The sequence below is a fragment of the Mesoplodon mirus genome, assembly GCF_964341445.2.
Source record: "Mesoplodon mirus genome assembly, chromosome: 11".
NCBI lineage: Eukaryota > Metazoa > Chordata > Mammalia > Artiodactyla > Ziphiidae > Mesoplodon > Mesoplodon mirus.
The window spans coordinates 68,301,132-68,317,308 of NC_138987.1; the positions used below are offsets into that span (position 1 = coordinate 68,301,132).

A 16,177-nucleotide genomic window follows, 5' to 3' on the forward strand; every position below is an offset into this window, starting at 1 on the left:
AGGTTATTCTTAAAAAATATAGTTGCATTCTTGCAAAATATATTAACCTTGAGTCTTCGACCTCTTTTTTTTTTCAGGTTGAAAAAGTTAAGCATGATTCATATACTAAAGATTTCCGTTTTATGCTTAGTATTTCTTTTAAAATTGCATCTAACCCAAGGATGTGTCTCTCTCTCCTCTGTTTTGGCTCTTGTGCTTGCTCTGTCCCAGGTTGGCCTTCATTCCACGATGTGATCAGTTCTGATGCAGTCACATTCACAGACGACTTTTCCTATGGGATGCACAGGGTGGAAACCAGCTGCTCTCAGGTCAGTTAATCCCACCTGAAAATCCAAAATGCTGCTTACTCTGCATTGCAAGCACTTTCAAGACTCCTGGTTGTACTAAATATAGCAACAAAGGCCAAGTGACCCATCACAAAAGGGACAAACACAATGAAGTCTCTATCAAGTCCTAATGACATCTCAGTCTTGAGGAGTTTAGCAAGTCCAATTAAATGTCAGTCATTGGCTTCAACACTATTAAACAAAATCATTGGTAAGAAAAATCATCTTCAGTTGACTTAATACAGTGGGGAACGGGCCATTCTTAGGGCATGTGAAGATTTCATCACATGGCCTCACATAATCTGTTTACATAATCCCCCCCCTCCCTGCAGTTCTGTGCACTCATTGTTCAGTTATAATACCTCTAATGGTAATGATCCCAACATGGTCAACAAAGACCCCAGAAACAGCTCTCCTTGGGTGGATGTGAGGAGGGAGGTTGGAGAACGGCAGAAGGAAGAGGAAGTTCAGTGGTGGGCTGTGTGAGGGCGGAGAGGGAATGTGTGATAAGGTAATTCCTTCTCTGCTTCTCCCAGGAATAGGCCTATCCTCATTCCCAAGGATGTTCTAGTTAGTTCCTTCCACCCTGCTCTGACTGAATTAGTGCTGGATCTAAGGGGGAAAATGAACGTGTGTTGAGGAGAAGGCAAAAATATAGTTAATCTGTCATCCCAATCAAGAAATTTGAACTTTTGGGGGTTTTGTGCTTAAGCCCAGAGACATAGCCAGAACCTTCTAGTTCTAGAGCAACTGCACATTAGATAGTCTCTTCTAGTTCTCTAGAACTAGGGCAACTGCACATTTTATTCTAGAGTAGGTAGTCCTGCTCTAATTTGCTTTAAATAAGTGAAATATAAAGTCTGAGTATTGTGGCACTGGAACTCATTGATACTACAGAGTGTTTTGTTGGGGGCTGTCTCTTGTACAGTACATATCAGAGGTAGAGGGGGCACAATCAGGCAGCTGTGATAGCAAAGAGATTGCCACGTGGGCCTCCCTCAGCATTCTTCCACCTGACCGTTAACCCCCTTCATCAGGCACATGAGTTTTAGGGGGTAGGTAGCATATTTACTACCAAGTAGGGAAGGAGATTGGTTTGAACCTAACCACCTGATGAATTCCTGTTTTATTTTTTTTATTTTATTATTTTTTTTATTTATTTATTTTTTTTTTTTTTTCTTTTTTGCGGTATGCGGGCCTCTCACTGTTGTGGCCTCTCCCGTTGCGGAGCACAGGCTCCGGACGCGCAGGCTCAGCGGCCATGGCTCACGGGCCCAGCCGCTCCGCGGCATGTGGGATCCTCCCAGACCGGGGCACGAACCCGTATCCCCTGCATCGGCAGGCGGACTCTCAACCACTGCGCCACCAGGGAGGCCCTATTTTTTTTTTTTTAATAAGGCTGGCAAGTTAACTGTCTTCTAAGTATGAGGACCACTCTCTCCCTTGAAAAGCAGGCTTTATATTTTATCCAAGTCACATTTTCAGTTCACTCGTTTCTCAGATCTGAGTCTGAGCAAGATGGTGGTACTTTCTGATCCTGGGTCTCACCCCCAGAGATTCTAATTTAATTGGTTTGGGTGAGGCCTGAACGTCAACATTCTTAAAATCTCCCCTGGTAAATGTTCACAATAACCTTATGACTAGACACTGTTCTCCTCTCTCGTTTTACACTTGAGAAAATGGAGGTACAAGGAGTGCAATTACACTTGTGTAGATAGCATAGATTGAACTGAGACTTGAATTTGGGCAGTTAGCTCCAGAGCTCTTTATGGGGCTCAGCTGGATAAATAAGTAGATAGAGGGGAGGGAGGTAGATCGATCGATCGATCGATAGATAGGTAGACACATGTACCACAAAGAGTCATACTGAAATAAGAAAAAAAGAAAAACCCAAATCCTCTGATCCCTCAGCAGTTAAATTCAATTCAGTTTTGGATTCAATTGAATTTTTATTGATTTTTGTTATAATTGCCACAGAAGCAAATTGTGAATATCTACCCAGGAATCTAAAATACTTGACAAAAAAGTGAGGTTGGATAGTACACAGTAATTTGTCACTTAGGTACATAGTACTTAGTAAACCTCTCTTAAGGCTAATGGTTGTTTTTTTCTTTCTTTTTTTAAGCTGCCTTAAAGGCTGTTATATGACTGCTACTTTCCTTTTCACTCAGAACCCACTTTCAAACATTGAGTTCTATGAAAATCAAATAAAAAAGGGACAGAAAAGGTGGGGCATAAGATAATACCTTTCCGGGCTTCCCTGGTGGCGCAGTGGTTGAGAGTCTGCCTGCCGATGCAGGGGACACGGGTTTGTGCCCTGGTCCGGGAAGATCCCACATGCCACGGAGTGGCTGGGCCCGTGAGCCGTGGCTGCTGAGCCTGCGCGTCCGGAGCCTGTGCTCTGCAATGGGAGAGGCCACGGCAGTGAGAGGTCCGCGTACCACCAAAAAAAAAAAAAAAAAAAAAGATAATACCTTTCCTTCAGGCCCTACTCTGATGTCTTTGTGACTAATTCTTATAATTCACAGTTAGAATATACTTCCTCCTTTCTCTGTGCCAGCCACTGAGGTAACACCAGTAGGAGTCAAGACAAGACCATTAGGAAGATGTCCTACAGTGACCAGAGGAACGAAACCCACAGACTGTGCCCAAATTAGGCAACACTCATAACAGATACCAAGCTAACCCAAGCATAGCTCTCAGCCCTTTGGTTAAAGGCCTAGGTGACTGTTACTATTCTTTGGTCCTTTCCTAACAGCTGGGTGAAGAACTAACACGACTGACCTACTCCATTTCAGCTTCTTTTTCCACCACCTTTATTTCTCACATTAGAAAGTGACCCTTTCTTAAATAAAAGTCTTAAATTTAAAGAGAAGAGGGAGGGATATTTGTTCCATTTCTTTCTTAAATTTAAAGAGAAGAGAGAGGGAAATTTGTTCCATTAACACATGTGTAAACATGCATGCTTTGAGAAGTAAGTACCACGTAGAAAATAATTGGGTTCCAGCCCCAAAGAATATGTTTCTGGACTCTTTCCTGTGCGGACAGAGCGGGCATGTCTGCCCCACAGTGCACTAAGGGCTCACTAAGCTAAAGTGTGCTGGGTGTCTTTCCTTTCAGTTTCCTTGTCTTCTAATTTGTGTTTGACACAGACATTTATTTTCCTCTTGTATTACATTTTTCTTTAGTTTTCTCTTGTCCATTTTCTCATTCATCCTTTTTATCTTGACTCGAGGGGAAAAAACTGATTTAATGGTTTCCATACCAGAGTAACCACTTGTATCTTACTTCCTAGTTTCTCACCCTTAACACTATTTTTCATTATCAGTTTATCTTCTTTTACCTTCTATTCTTTCAGTTTAGGTAGTCTCTTCTCCTACTTGCAACTTCTCCCATCTTTTTTTTTTTTCTTTTAAACTTTTGTATGGTGACATGGTATGGCAAAATTGTCTGGTTTGCTTCTCCTCTTTCTAAAATTCTTGTTGTATTTTGAATTCACATGGTTTGTCCTTTCTCTGGACTGCATTGCATGAAAGGGGTTTGTGTTATAAAGAATCTATTAGATGTTTTCAGTATATTAGAGACATTCTCAGTTGGACATGGTATGTGGAGTGCTTCTTTCCTTATGGTAAAGATGGAGCATCCAAACACGTAGACCCTTTTACTGCCAACTTACACAAATAAACTGAGCTTCTGTGGATGGAACCAGTAGACTCAACCTGCTTGCCTGGCAATATGGCGATTTTTTTTCTTTTTTGGTGTATGGGTCTCTAATTCTTGCTTTAGTACTTAGGATTCTTCTCTTTCTCCTTCTCCTTCTCCCCTCCCCCATCCTCCCCTGCCCCTTCTTCTTCATTGTGATATGGATCACACCATGCAGTAAATTAGGCCTCATATTTGGGTAAGAATTGTAAACACATTGGGAGCCGTACCTACCACCTCATTATACTACACTGTAGTTTTTCCATGTGTCCAGTGACTTCTTCTTTTTTTTTTTTTTAATTTAATTTATTTATCTTTGGCTGAGTTGGGTCTTCGTTGCTGCGCATGGGCTTTCTCTAGTTGCGGGAATGGGGGCTACTCTTCGTTGCGGTGCGCGGGCTTCTCATTGCAGTGGCTTCTCTTGTTGTGGAGCATGGGCTCTAGGCGTGCAGGCTTCAGTAGTTGTGGCACATGGGCTCAGTAGTTGTGGCTCACGAGCTCTAGAGCGCAGGCTCGGTAGTTGTGGCTCGCGGGCTTAGTTGCTTGGCGGCATGTGGGATTTTCCCGGACCAGGACTCGAACCTGTGACCCCTGCGTTGGCAGGCGGGTTCTTAACCACTGTGCCACCAGGGAAGCCCTTTTTTTTCTTTTAATTTTTTATTGGAGTACAGTTGCTTTACAATGTTGTGTCAGTTTACTGTGCAGCAAAGTGAATCAGCTATGTGTATACATCTATCCCCTCTTTTTTGGATTTCCTTCCCATTTAGGTCACCACAGAGCATTGAGTAGAGTTCCCTGTGCTATACAGTAGGTTCTCATTAGTTATCTATTTTATACACAGTAGCAATAGTGTGTATATGTCAATCTCAGTCTCCCAATTCATCCCATCCCCCCACCCCTTTTCCCCCTTGGTATCCATACGTTTTTTTCTCTCCAGTGACTTCTTAGGTAGTAATACTGTAGTAAAATTTTTATTGAGAAAGTTAAGATTTATTTAGTACTGTAATCACTTTTCAGAGAAATATTGCAGTCAGGTCCTTCTAAAAGAATTGCTGTGTAAGAAGCCTAGCTCAGTGCCTGATCTTTAAGTTAACAGCACAGAAAACAAGCAAGGGTAGTAGAGATTCTTCACTGTCTTCCTCAGGATTCCTGCTTGTGGAGGAGATTGGTTACCCTGCTACATTCTGATTTTTGTTGCAACTATATTTGTTTTCTTTTACTGTTCTACCTACTGAGTTGAGGAATTATATTCCAGTTGTCTCTTCCAAAGAGGACCTTTATCTTAAATTTGCCCACTTTGGTGGGCGTATGTATCTTCCCCCTGGCTGTAGCAATTTCCTAACAATTTTCAGTTATAAAGAATTTTTCTTAATTTCGTTTAATTCACATTTTTAGTTAGCGACAAAATATATTGTTTCTATTCCACTTTCACTGACTACTATGAGTAATTGCTTGACAGCTTCTTCCTAATCCTCCAACCCCAGCCTGTTAGGCAACACTGTCAGGAATTTAAATTCAGTGCAAAGAGGTAAGATTTGCATGGTTTAAGCTGTAGTTCAGCGAAGTAAGTCTCTCCTGGAAATACTTGGGGAATTCTTCCTTCGTTAGATAAAAATTCTACATCTGCAGCAAATGGGAGACCAATAAATCACTTAACTTTCTGTAATAATCTTTGAGGAAGAACCCTGAGTTTACCCAAGTTGGACTCTATTTATGACTGCAGCTATTACTGCTTGAATCTATGGTAGAGTCCCTTAAGTTTGTTTTAGATCCTTATTAATTTGTTCTAAGTCAGCCAAATCAACAGAAAGGTAAATATCCACCAATACAAAGTATTTTTCAAGAGTTAAGCAGTTTTTGGGCTTCCCTGTTGGTGGAGTGGTTAAGAATCTGCCTGCCAGTGCAGTGGACACTGGTTTGAGCCCTGGTCCAGGAAGATCCCACAGGCCGCGGAGCAACTAAGCCCGTGCGCCACAACTACTGAGCCTGCGCTCTAGAGCCCACGAGAGCCCGTGTGCCACAACTACTGAGCCCGTGTGCCACAATTACTGAAGCTTGCATGCCTAGAGCCCGTGCTCCACAACAAGAGAAGCCACTGAATAAGAAGCCTGCGCACCTCAACGAAGAGTAGCCCCTGCTCACCACAACTAGAGAAAGCCGCGCACAACAACAAAGACCCAATGCAGCCAAAAATAAATAACAAATAAATACAATTAAAAAACAAAAAGAGTTAAGCAGTTTTTGGTAAAACCCCAAAACTTATTAATCTTTTGCAGATGACACCTCATCACAGCCCCTCTTTTTCTTGATCTTTCAGTAAAATCATAATGCTAAACTGGTGACTTCACAATCATTTCCTTGGCAAAATATTAATATCACAAGCACAGAGGAAAAGAGCCCTACTTACACACAAGTGTCTTTGATAACGATGGGAGAAAACAGGATACTACTGGCAAAGTAAATCGCTTTCCTTCTTAAAACTCTTTTCTCCTTCCCATCCTGCCCCACGTGCCCAAGTGTAAAAGCCCTGCTTTGAAACTGCTTCATCTTGTAGATCAAACACTTAAGAGAAAATGATAATAATAAAACCCCAAACATCCTAGGAATAGCTGGGAGAAAACCTTGCAGGACAGTTGGAAATATATCGGTGCAGAAATATGTAACTGTGTTGAATGCACTATTTGTGTTTCTCATGCACACAACTGAGAATTGCAGTCAGATTTTAAGGAATTATGTTAAATTTGATGCTAAATCACTTTTCTTTTTTTTGAGGGGGGGTCCTTTCCCTTGGTTCTCTACAGGTTCTTTACTTGCCAGTTTTTCTGAGTGAGAGGCTTAAGTGATAAAGGATTCCCGTGGGAATTTAAATTATTTCTTTTGAACAATGCTTATCTCATGCTTCCTCAGAATAAGAGCTGGAATATTCAGTCATAGTTTATATTTTACCTGTAAAAGAAAGAAATACATAACCATTTTAAAACAACTTTCAAAATGCACACCAAAGATCATACCCTGAAATAAATCATTAACAGCAGGTTTCAGAGATTTCTTCATTGGGCAGCCAGTTTGTTTCAGTTACAACCAGGTGTGCTGAGGGATCCCAGCACACTGCCAGCTGGCTGGGGCCAGGATGCGGAGCTTTAGGTGGCTAAAGAAACAGTGCATCTGTGACAACTTTCATTCGTCACCGTAGCCTTCCGCCAGGGGTAGAAGCTGGAAAGAATGGGCTCCATGGGTGTTCCCGTCAGGGAGGAGCCTTCAGGACTTGTGCACTTTTAAAAGAAACCAGGTACTGGTCTTTTATGGGAGGCTAGGTGTTCCTGGGAGGAAGCAGAAATGGTACTGTGTGGTTAGGCTTCCTTCAGACAAACGGCCTTACAACTTTGCAGGCAACCGGATGGGCATGTATGTGGTGGCACAGATATAAATGAACACCTTGCTCCTCCCTCAGTTACGTGAGCCTGGAGTGAATCTTCCAGAACACCTTGTGCAAGCATGATGAAGCTATCACTATTGTTTCTAGGGCACCATTACCATTTCTGAGGGTTTCCCTACCCCATCACCAACCCAGATACTTATTTACCAATGATCTTTGTTGCCTTTTCCCCACTATAATTCTTCTTCCTCATCCCGCTCCCTTTTTCTGTTGCCTGGGTCTAGAATCTGTGTTTTTCTTATTGAAATGACTTGTTTCATTGATTCAAATGAAACTGCAGGCCGATAACCAACTCAGTCCAACAGATTAAATTACTCTAATTTGGATTTTTTAAAAATGATTTGGGAAATGAATGATTTGGGAAATAAATAACTACAAAATGGCTTCAAGTATACCATTGCTATGCTTTATTTTTGTAGTAAGGTAAAGAGAACTGTTTTCTAAATATGCTCAAGATGATTAATAAAGGCAGTATCATTTATTTTTGCCCAGAGAGCTGTATTCTCTCATTAAAAAAAAAGAAAAACCAAAAAAACTATCTGAGGCTTTTATGTGAAAACTCCACCTCTCAGATGCCAGGTGATTGAAGAGCCAGAGCTGCACATGAGATCAATAATTGTGCACATGTACTGGTCACCGAGAGCACCAGTTCCTGTTGGCCTGCACGCTGACTCTTTTGGCAGGCAGAAGTAGGCGCTTTCCTGTGTCCGTTGGGTAAGCATGTGTATTTTTACTGGTGCATCTTAGCTGCTGATGCCTGAAAATTTGGTCTCCATTGTTTATAGAAAGGAAAAGCAATCTGAGCTGTCAGCCTTGATATTACCTAAACCTGCATAAAATGTGGTAAAATAATGCAAGATTTGTTTTTTAGGCCTGTTTCATATTTTCCAGGCAACAGATCAAATCAGTTCAGGGTTCCTTTTTAGTTCTTTAATAAGCTGACACAGTATGTTGGCAGTAAAAATAAGAATATGCACTTTTACCATGCAAGTGCCCTATAGTTGAAGTTGCTATTTGTGCTATTCATTAATAACTAGAGAACCCTTGAAAGTTGAATTTAGTACTTTCTATGGGGAAACTGAGATTCTGGTTCTTTCCACTGTAATGAGCACCATCCCTCACTTCTCTCTCATCGTCTCCTGTTTTCCTTCCTTGCAATGTGTAAGTGTTTTATACACCAAACGAGCACAGTGAGAAGAATTAATCAACCATCTGTACGTCTCTTCTCTCACGTTCTTGCCTAAGTCTTGACTCCTCCATCTGCTTGAGATGCTCTCCCCTGGATATCCGCTCCTTCACTTCCTCCAGGTTCTTATCCCAAAGCCAGCCCAGAAAAACCACCTTACCTTAAAAATGTCAGCCCCCAACCTGACAATCTGTGTCACTTTCTGGTTTTCGTTTTCATTTTTGTTTTGCTCCTTAGCATTTATTTCCACCTACTGTGCTTTACAGTCCCATATTTCCTTTGTATTGTCTGTCTCCCCCACTGGAATGTAAGCTCCATGAGGCTACTGCCTGTACCTCCAGAGTCTGGGACAGTGCCTGGCATGTAGCAGATGCTCCATAAATATTTGTGAAATGAATGAACGGGGTCATTTGCCCCAAGCTTTGGTTTCTTTGTTACGCGACGAACGATGTGTTTTCGCAGCCTGTTTGAATGTGAAGCACTAACGTCCCCATACCCTTCAGCCCCGTCCCTGCTGAGGAGGGTGGGGGACAGGTAAGTGTGGCCTGTGCTCTTGTCTCCTGGAGCCGAATCCAGCAGCAGACTGGTTAGTGCGGGCTCTGGTCAGTGAGCCAGGCTTTTTGGAGACGCTTTCTCTGGGCTGGATTTCTCTTAACACCGTCATAACCAACCATCCCTCCTTCTGCCTCTGTCTGGACTCTCTGCCTCTCCTCCTTCCCCAGCTTTTTGGATAGTCAGTAGCATGGAATGAGCTCGACAGCTTATTCCTTCTCCATATGTCCCAGTTTGTGCAGGTAAAGCAGCCCGCATGGCACTCCACCTGTTGGAGGCCAGAAAAACCGATTGCGTGGACTAGTGATGTTTCCATGTGCCCCACTGCAGTCTTGGTGACTGTGACATAAATCTGTTGAGTCTTGCTATTGCTTTGCTGCGTTCCAAGAACATCCAATGCTTGTCTGATGTTAAGTTTTACTGCCCATGAAAGCAAACGTCACCTCCGTCATGGCCGGTTAAACAGTATCTTTTACAGTGGACTTCTGCATATCTGAAAGCCACCCATCCAAAGCCAAAAGCAGTGCCAGAGGTCCAGATCAAGGGTCAACTCAATTCATAAAACTACTGCAGTCATTTTTCAGCTGGCTGAGTGGCTTCACAGATCAGAAGATACAGTGGCTCCTAAATGATTTCTGATATGCACAATTCTAGTGCTTTTTATTCTCAGCATGTGGTGCAAAACCTGCCAGAAACCATCTTTGCAGCTATTGACAGGCGATTTAGAAATCATCCATGATGGCTTCCATCATTTATCTACAGGCCAGTCATCCATTTAAACTGCTGAATGTGAGTTCCCCTCAAAGCCGGCTTTGTAGACGCTGTTGACTTACATTTTGCCCTTCTCTTGCAGTGCGGTGCTCACCTCGGGCACATTTTTGACGACGGGCCTCGTCCAACTGGCAAAAGATACTGCATAAACTCTGCGTCCTTGTCTTTCACACCTGCAGAGATCAGCGACGCCAGTGGGGACAGCGCAGTGGGCAGCCCGGCCCAGGGCGACAAGACAGAGCTGTAGAGGAGTTGATGGAAACAAGTGTACTTAATGCACAGCTTATTAAAACGAATTCGAGAGCGTCTATCTCAGATATATTTTTTCAAAAATAGAAGAGCAATTTTATGCTATTGATATTTTTCTTCCTTTGCTTAAACAGAGGCCCTGGCCATCAATGCATTTTGCTGTTGACTAGATCGGGAACTGTTTGTATCTTTAGTGAACCTCAGAGGTAGCTTTGTGAAACTTCTTCACGAGCCACTTACATAGCATTTGGCATTACTTTCTTCGCCTACATAGCTTCTTTCGATTTTTTTTCTCCTTGCTTAATAGGCAGAAGGTGCTTGGTCTTCAGACATGAAAATCAAGATCTCCTCTGCAGTGCGGAGACCAGGGCTCAGTGGGGCAGGGTGTTGAGACCTGCGAGACACACGGCCTGGAGGCATTTGTGCAGATCCACCTAAGATAAGGGTGGAGCATGTCTTGTGAGACTTCTCAGCTTTGTGGAAAGTTTGGGCTGAGGTCCTTTATTCTCCCGAAAAGGGTGTGAGGGTCTAAAGTCTTTCCTTATGTTAAATTGTTGCCAGATCTGAGGGGGCACGCTGAGTGTTGTGGCAGAGAAGCAAACATTACCTCATGGTTAGGCCTTTATTTTATTTTTATTTTTCGTTGAAAACATTGGAATGTAAGATAACCGTAAAATGTTGATCCCTGTTTTGTCCAAAATTCACAGAGTCCCTGCCATTGCCTTCTGTAAGTCTGTCCCTCCACACCTCATACCAACTGTGGCTGGAAGGGCATTTTGGTGAATTCCCTGTGTAAAATAAAATACTGGGGACAGCACACTTCATCAAGGCAGCAGAAGTAAGAGAGAGCAGAGAAGGTTGAGGGGGAAGCCTGGGTACTAGATGTCCAGTGCTCTGAAGAAGAGCAAGTAGGGAACGGAGCCCAGAGGGGAGGGCGGGGGACCTGTGCACAGGGCAAGGTGACCTCTGGAAGGACATTGGGGCTTAAAATAGAAACAGCCAGGAGCTCACATCCCACCCTTGACACTAATCTGCTGTGTGACGAGGGACAAGCTGTCTAGCCTCTCCATGCCTATTCTTTATGTATAAACACGACTTAGAATATTTGCAAAATAATTGACACTCTCAGGGGAAAATTACTATATTGCTATACAATGAAGATCAGTGTTGTAAAATTAAACTGATCTGGTTCTAATTGCCTCAAAGGCCGAAGCCCAGGCATTTGAAATGGAAAGAAGCAGAGAGGAGGGTGACTTAGCTGATTGGTATGGAAACAGTTGGGCCAAGAGCCAGAAATTTTTCTCTGTAGCAGTATGGCTGGTTTTACTCTAAGAAGCTCCACTCAGTTGCCGTATAAACATTTAGTCTGGTGGGATGGATGTCCCACCATCCATACGGTGGGATTGTGCACCGTAAGGTTTCTACAGCTCTGAGCAGTGGTGATATATATTGGTATTGCGGCCGCCAGGCGTGAAGGTATGGTTTATGACATATATATTGTGTTTGTAGCCTTGAATGCTAATCCTGAAGTGTAATTTTTAAAAAATAATTTTTTTGTAAATCTTTGATAGCTTATGAATACTGACATCTTTCCTTATAAGCACCAAGACCAAAATAAGAAAGAGGAACACCTGACAATCTTCAAGAAATAATGAGAAACTAAAATGAAAAGTTGTGATCAATCGATGTCAGCGTGGTCATGTCCACATCCTTCTGTGTCTCTCAAAATACCTCCTGGTGAGGCTCTTCATTGTCATGTGGGCCACACCTTTGAGATTCCAGATGCACTATGCTCTTCTTCCCTTGGCTCCCAGATGTGTCACCTCAGGCCCTGGGGTCACTGGAATTCACAGGTTTCACTCCCCTCTAGAAGTGAGACGTTGAATTTAAGACCCTTGCAGCCTCGGTGTCCAGACTATCCTAGAAGTCTTTCCCGACCTCACCAAAGGAGTCCCAACATTTCCCAGCGACCCAAGGACCCCTAAAGAAGTGGGTCTCCCAGGACATTCCTGTCCCAGTGTGCGGTCCATCCTTCGGGGGCTCACGTGACTGCTGCTCTAGGCGGTGGCCTGCTGCGGGGTCTGCTGGACACGAGCTACAGTGTTGGGGTAGACAAGGAAGATAAACGGGGGCTTCTCCCTCTCCCCAGAGACTCTGGATTCTCACTGTTCCTCCACTTTTATTGTGGGGCTTAACATTCCCCTCAAAAACTCCTCTTCTAATGCTTAGTCTTCGTTCAAGGAAAGCCAGTTTTTCTTCTACCACATTTTCCAGCATCAACTTTAAGAAAAACGCAACATCCATGGCAAAAAGAAAGTGGGTGTATGCATCATGTGGTTTAATTTCAGATTGCTTTTGAGTTTAAGTGGTATCAAATTTCAGTATATTTCTGTCTTATGTTAAAGAAATATATTACTAAAATGTAAGTGAGCAATAATGTCAGCTGTCGAGCACTAGATTTATTTTTGCAGGATATGGAGTGCAATGAACTGAGTCAATATGGCGAGGTGTATGTGATCTGTGGGAGTTATGCCATTTAACATGGGAAACGCATGGGACTCTCCCTCTCTGCACTCCAGCCCTCACTGTGCCGTTAGGAGACGCAAGTTTCTTTGCTGGTGTGTAAAAAAGTACGTCCATACACTCATGTGGAATGGATCTGAAGAAAACAACAGTACATATTGTATTAGAGAACATTTCTATGTGTTTAAACTTTTCACTTTATAGATGAATTTAAACTCTTAATGTAAATGACATAGCAATTTGAAAGCCTCTCCATGTTAATTGAATTGAAAATGCCTTGCTTTAAATATGGAATATGATGAAAGGGATTAGCATTTGTTCTGAAGGTCAAATACTACTTTTGCCTTAGATAGCTTTGTAAGAATTTTTCTCCAAGCAATTCAAGACTTTTGAAAAATGACATGGAATTTTCATTAAAAACCCTTTTCCTATGTCTATTGTATACAGAAATTATGTAATAAAATCTCTTTATAAAAATGTTTTCCTCTCTGATTCCTAAAGACTTCTCTTATTTTTAGCACAGATGCACAGACCATCCACTGGAGTTTGCCATAGGCTGCTCTGTTTACCTCCTCACCCAGCTGACATGTCTGTAGTTTGTACAGAGGGCCTTTTATCTGGTGTGGACTTTATAAGCTGGAGCTCTGACAGTGGGTCTAGTCCGACTCCCCATACCCCAGGCCCCAGGAGAGGCCTCCTGGGATCTGAAAGGTTGGAGGGAAGGGAAACATTTACAGAATTGCTCTACTTTCACCTCATCTCAGCAGAGTCTTCAGCAGCTTGTATATGTTTTTGTGCTTAAGACATGGACTTTGGCAAGTTGCATCATGATAACGCTATAGGTGAAAATGCAGGAATGATACCATGCTGATGCCTAGGCTTCTGTTAAATAATTTGACAGGAGACATACTGTTGTCAAGGACTCATCTCTAGGGAAACACGTTATGGGTTCGCCATTGCTCACAGATGATTCACCTTTAAATATCTCTAACAGAAGAGTTTCGGTATAGTATTATTTGTTATTGAAATTTTTGAGTTTAATTTTTTGGTTCATTTTGTTGATTTGTTTATTTTGGGAGGAGAAATGAGGTGATGAGGACTTTTGTTTTTCAGCCACTTCTTTAAGTCATATTCCTGGGATCCTAAAATTCACAGGCCAGCAATTTCATGTAGTGTACCTTAGAACAGTGCTTCTCAAAGTGTGGTCCCCAGACGGCGGCATCAGCATCACCTGCAAACTTGCTACAAATATAAGTTTTCTTAAACTTAATGCATCAGAAATTCTGGGGTAGGGCCTTATCGATTTATGTTTTAGCAGCCCTCTTTGTGATTCTGGTGTTTGTTCAACTTTGAGAACCACTGTCTTGGAACTTTCCGTGAGAAAACTTCATTTAGCATTAATTCTAAAAACATTTCTATCTGACCCTCCAAAATGGTTTATTTTGTCATCACTGGTTGTCTTTCTGTAGAAGTGGGTCAGTTTTCCCAAAGCTTCATGACTTTCAGCTATTCCTGTCCTTCATTGCCCATTTGCCTTGTTCTAGAAGACTAACTGGTTCTCATCAAGCAGTACCACCTTAGCTCCTGTTTGCATTTATGGGTTGACCTTGGGCTGCCCCGTGGTGCTCGCCATACCTTTCTAGAACTGCAGGATGTCCATGGCAGGGTTCATCTCAGAAATTCCAAGAACTAGAGAACAGATCTCACTGCATACATTTACATAATGACCTTTCCCATTTCTTTCATTTCCTTATGCATCATCATCATTTTTTTTTAACCTATTAGGAGATTTTTACAAAGGCACCATGTACCCAAATCATGACTCTTTTTTGTCAGAAAACTGCCATCAATACCCAGATCGTAACAATGAAATGACTTCTAGAAGATGCTAGTATTAAAAAAAGCCTTGGGACAGGCTTACAGGCATCCTGTACTGACTTCTTACCAGTGTTTATTGTGTATTACATAACTGATAGAAACTTAACCATTTTGATGTAGGACCTGAAAAAATGCCACATGCCATAAAAGAATAGTCTAGAAAGAACCCTTCCCATCCAATATCTCCCAGAGGCTAGCCTTGTCCTGGACCAACCTGGAAAGGGATTGGCCAAAGATGATTATAGGTTCTAAACCAAGCAGCTCTATAAATCTGTCATGCGAGTAAGGGGCTTTTATGGAACCATGATAGGATAAGGCCATAGTGACTGGCGATTTAGGAACCAAATCAGATCCTCAGGCCTACCTGAGATTTTCGCCAACGTTTAGGTTGGTTACAGAATCACACTATTGTCAGATTATGGATGCGAGAGAACCTCATTCTTATTTCAAGGTTTGCAATTCCCCTCCCTGCAGTGTCTACCACTACCATTCCCAGCAAACACACACTCACCCTTATCATCCAGACTGGGCAGGACCCGGACAGATTTTCAGGAATAAAGAGCAGGACAAGTCAATTAGTAATTTTTAAGTACTTAACCTCAGCACTGTACTGACAAGTTAAGGGAGTAGAAAGGTGTAGAAATAACTAGAAAGGAACATAAGAGTGTTTTGTGCAGGTCTCAGCCTATCAGTGGTAATGTTATTGGCTGGAAATGCCTGGAGCCACTTACCTGGGCCCCACTGAGCTTCCCACAGACATCTCCCTTTTCCAAACCAACGTTACTACTGGCCAGACCCTTGTGGTTATTATTATGGTTGCAAGACGCCGTCAGCAATAATCACCTGGAAACTTTAAAAAGTGTATTACTTACAAGCCCTGGAGCATATCAGGCACACCCCAGGACACACAGTGGGGCTGCAGGTAGAGGGAGAGAGAGTGAGCATGGGCCTGGGGTTCTGCCTTTATTGGGGTTGAGGGTAGAACCCGAGGGCTTCATGGGCTCACTCTTTATTGGCATGTTTAAAACATAAGAGCTGGAATTCAAAGCTGGAAGAAGGAAGAAAAAACAAGTGGCCCAAGTGGCTGGCCAGTTATCTAAATCAACCAGGATCTCTAAAGCAAAGGAGCCTCATGGGGGTAGGGGTAGGGAGGGAGAGTGCATGTGTCCTGGCTCTTCAGTCAGGTAACTGGCAATGTGTTTATTCAAGACAGCCCTCTTTGAAGTGGATGCCTTGGCAATGGAAGCTTAAATTAGGCATTTGCATCGCAAAAGAAAAGACAACTGTCAGGGCTTATATTACAATCCACCCTGTGATGCCAAGGCATCATAGTCAGTGATGAGGACATTAATGGCCTAGATAGCTGATATGCTAAAAGTCAGGTATAGGGCATGTTGTAAACAGAAATTGCATGTGTAAATAGGATTATAGTAGCAAAAAATATAATAATTATACAGGCAGTAGTCTGAAATCCTGTAGGCACCCATTGTCCTAAACTTGAAAGGTCCAGCCATGAAAATAGGTCAGTGATCTCAGGGACCCTGGGAATCTGTT

General features: G+C 42.6%; 1 protein-coding gene across 1 annotated transcript in view; it reads left to right on the forward strand.

The window, feature by feature from the left end:
• The window catches only part of MSRB3 (methionine sulfoxide reductase B3), a 157,514-nt gene extending 144,277 nt beyond the window's left edge, over window positions 1-13,237 (forward strand). The window contains 2 exon segments of the mRNA XM_082636925.1: window positions 211-308; window positions 10,056-13,237. Of these exon segments, the coding sequence (XP_082493051.1) occupies window positions 211-308; window positions 10,056-10,220 (263 nt within the window). The 3' untranslated portion in view covers window positions 10,221-13,237.
• The last annotated feature ends 2,940 nt before the right edge of the window (window positions 13,238-16,177 follow it).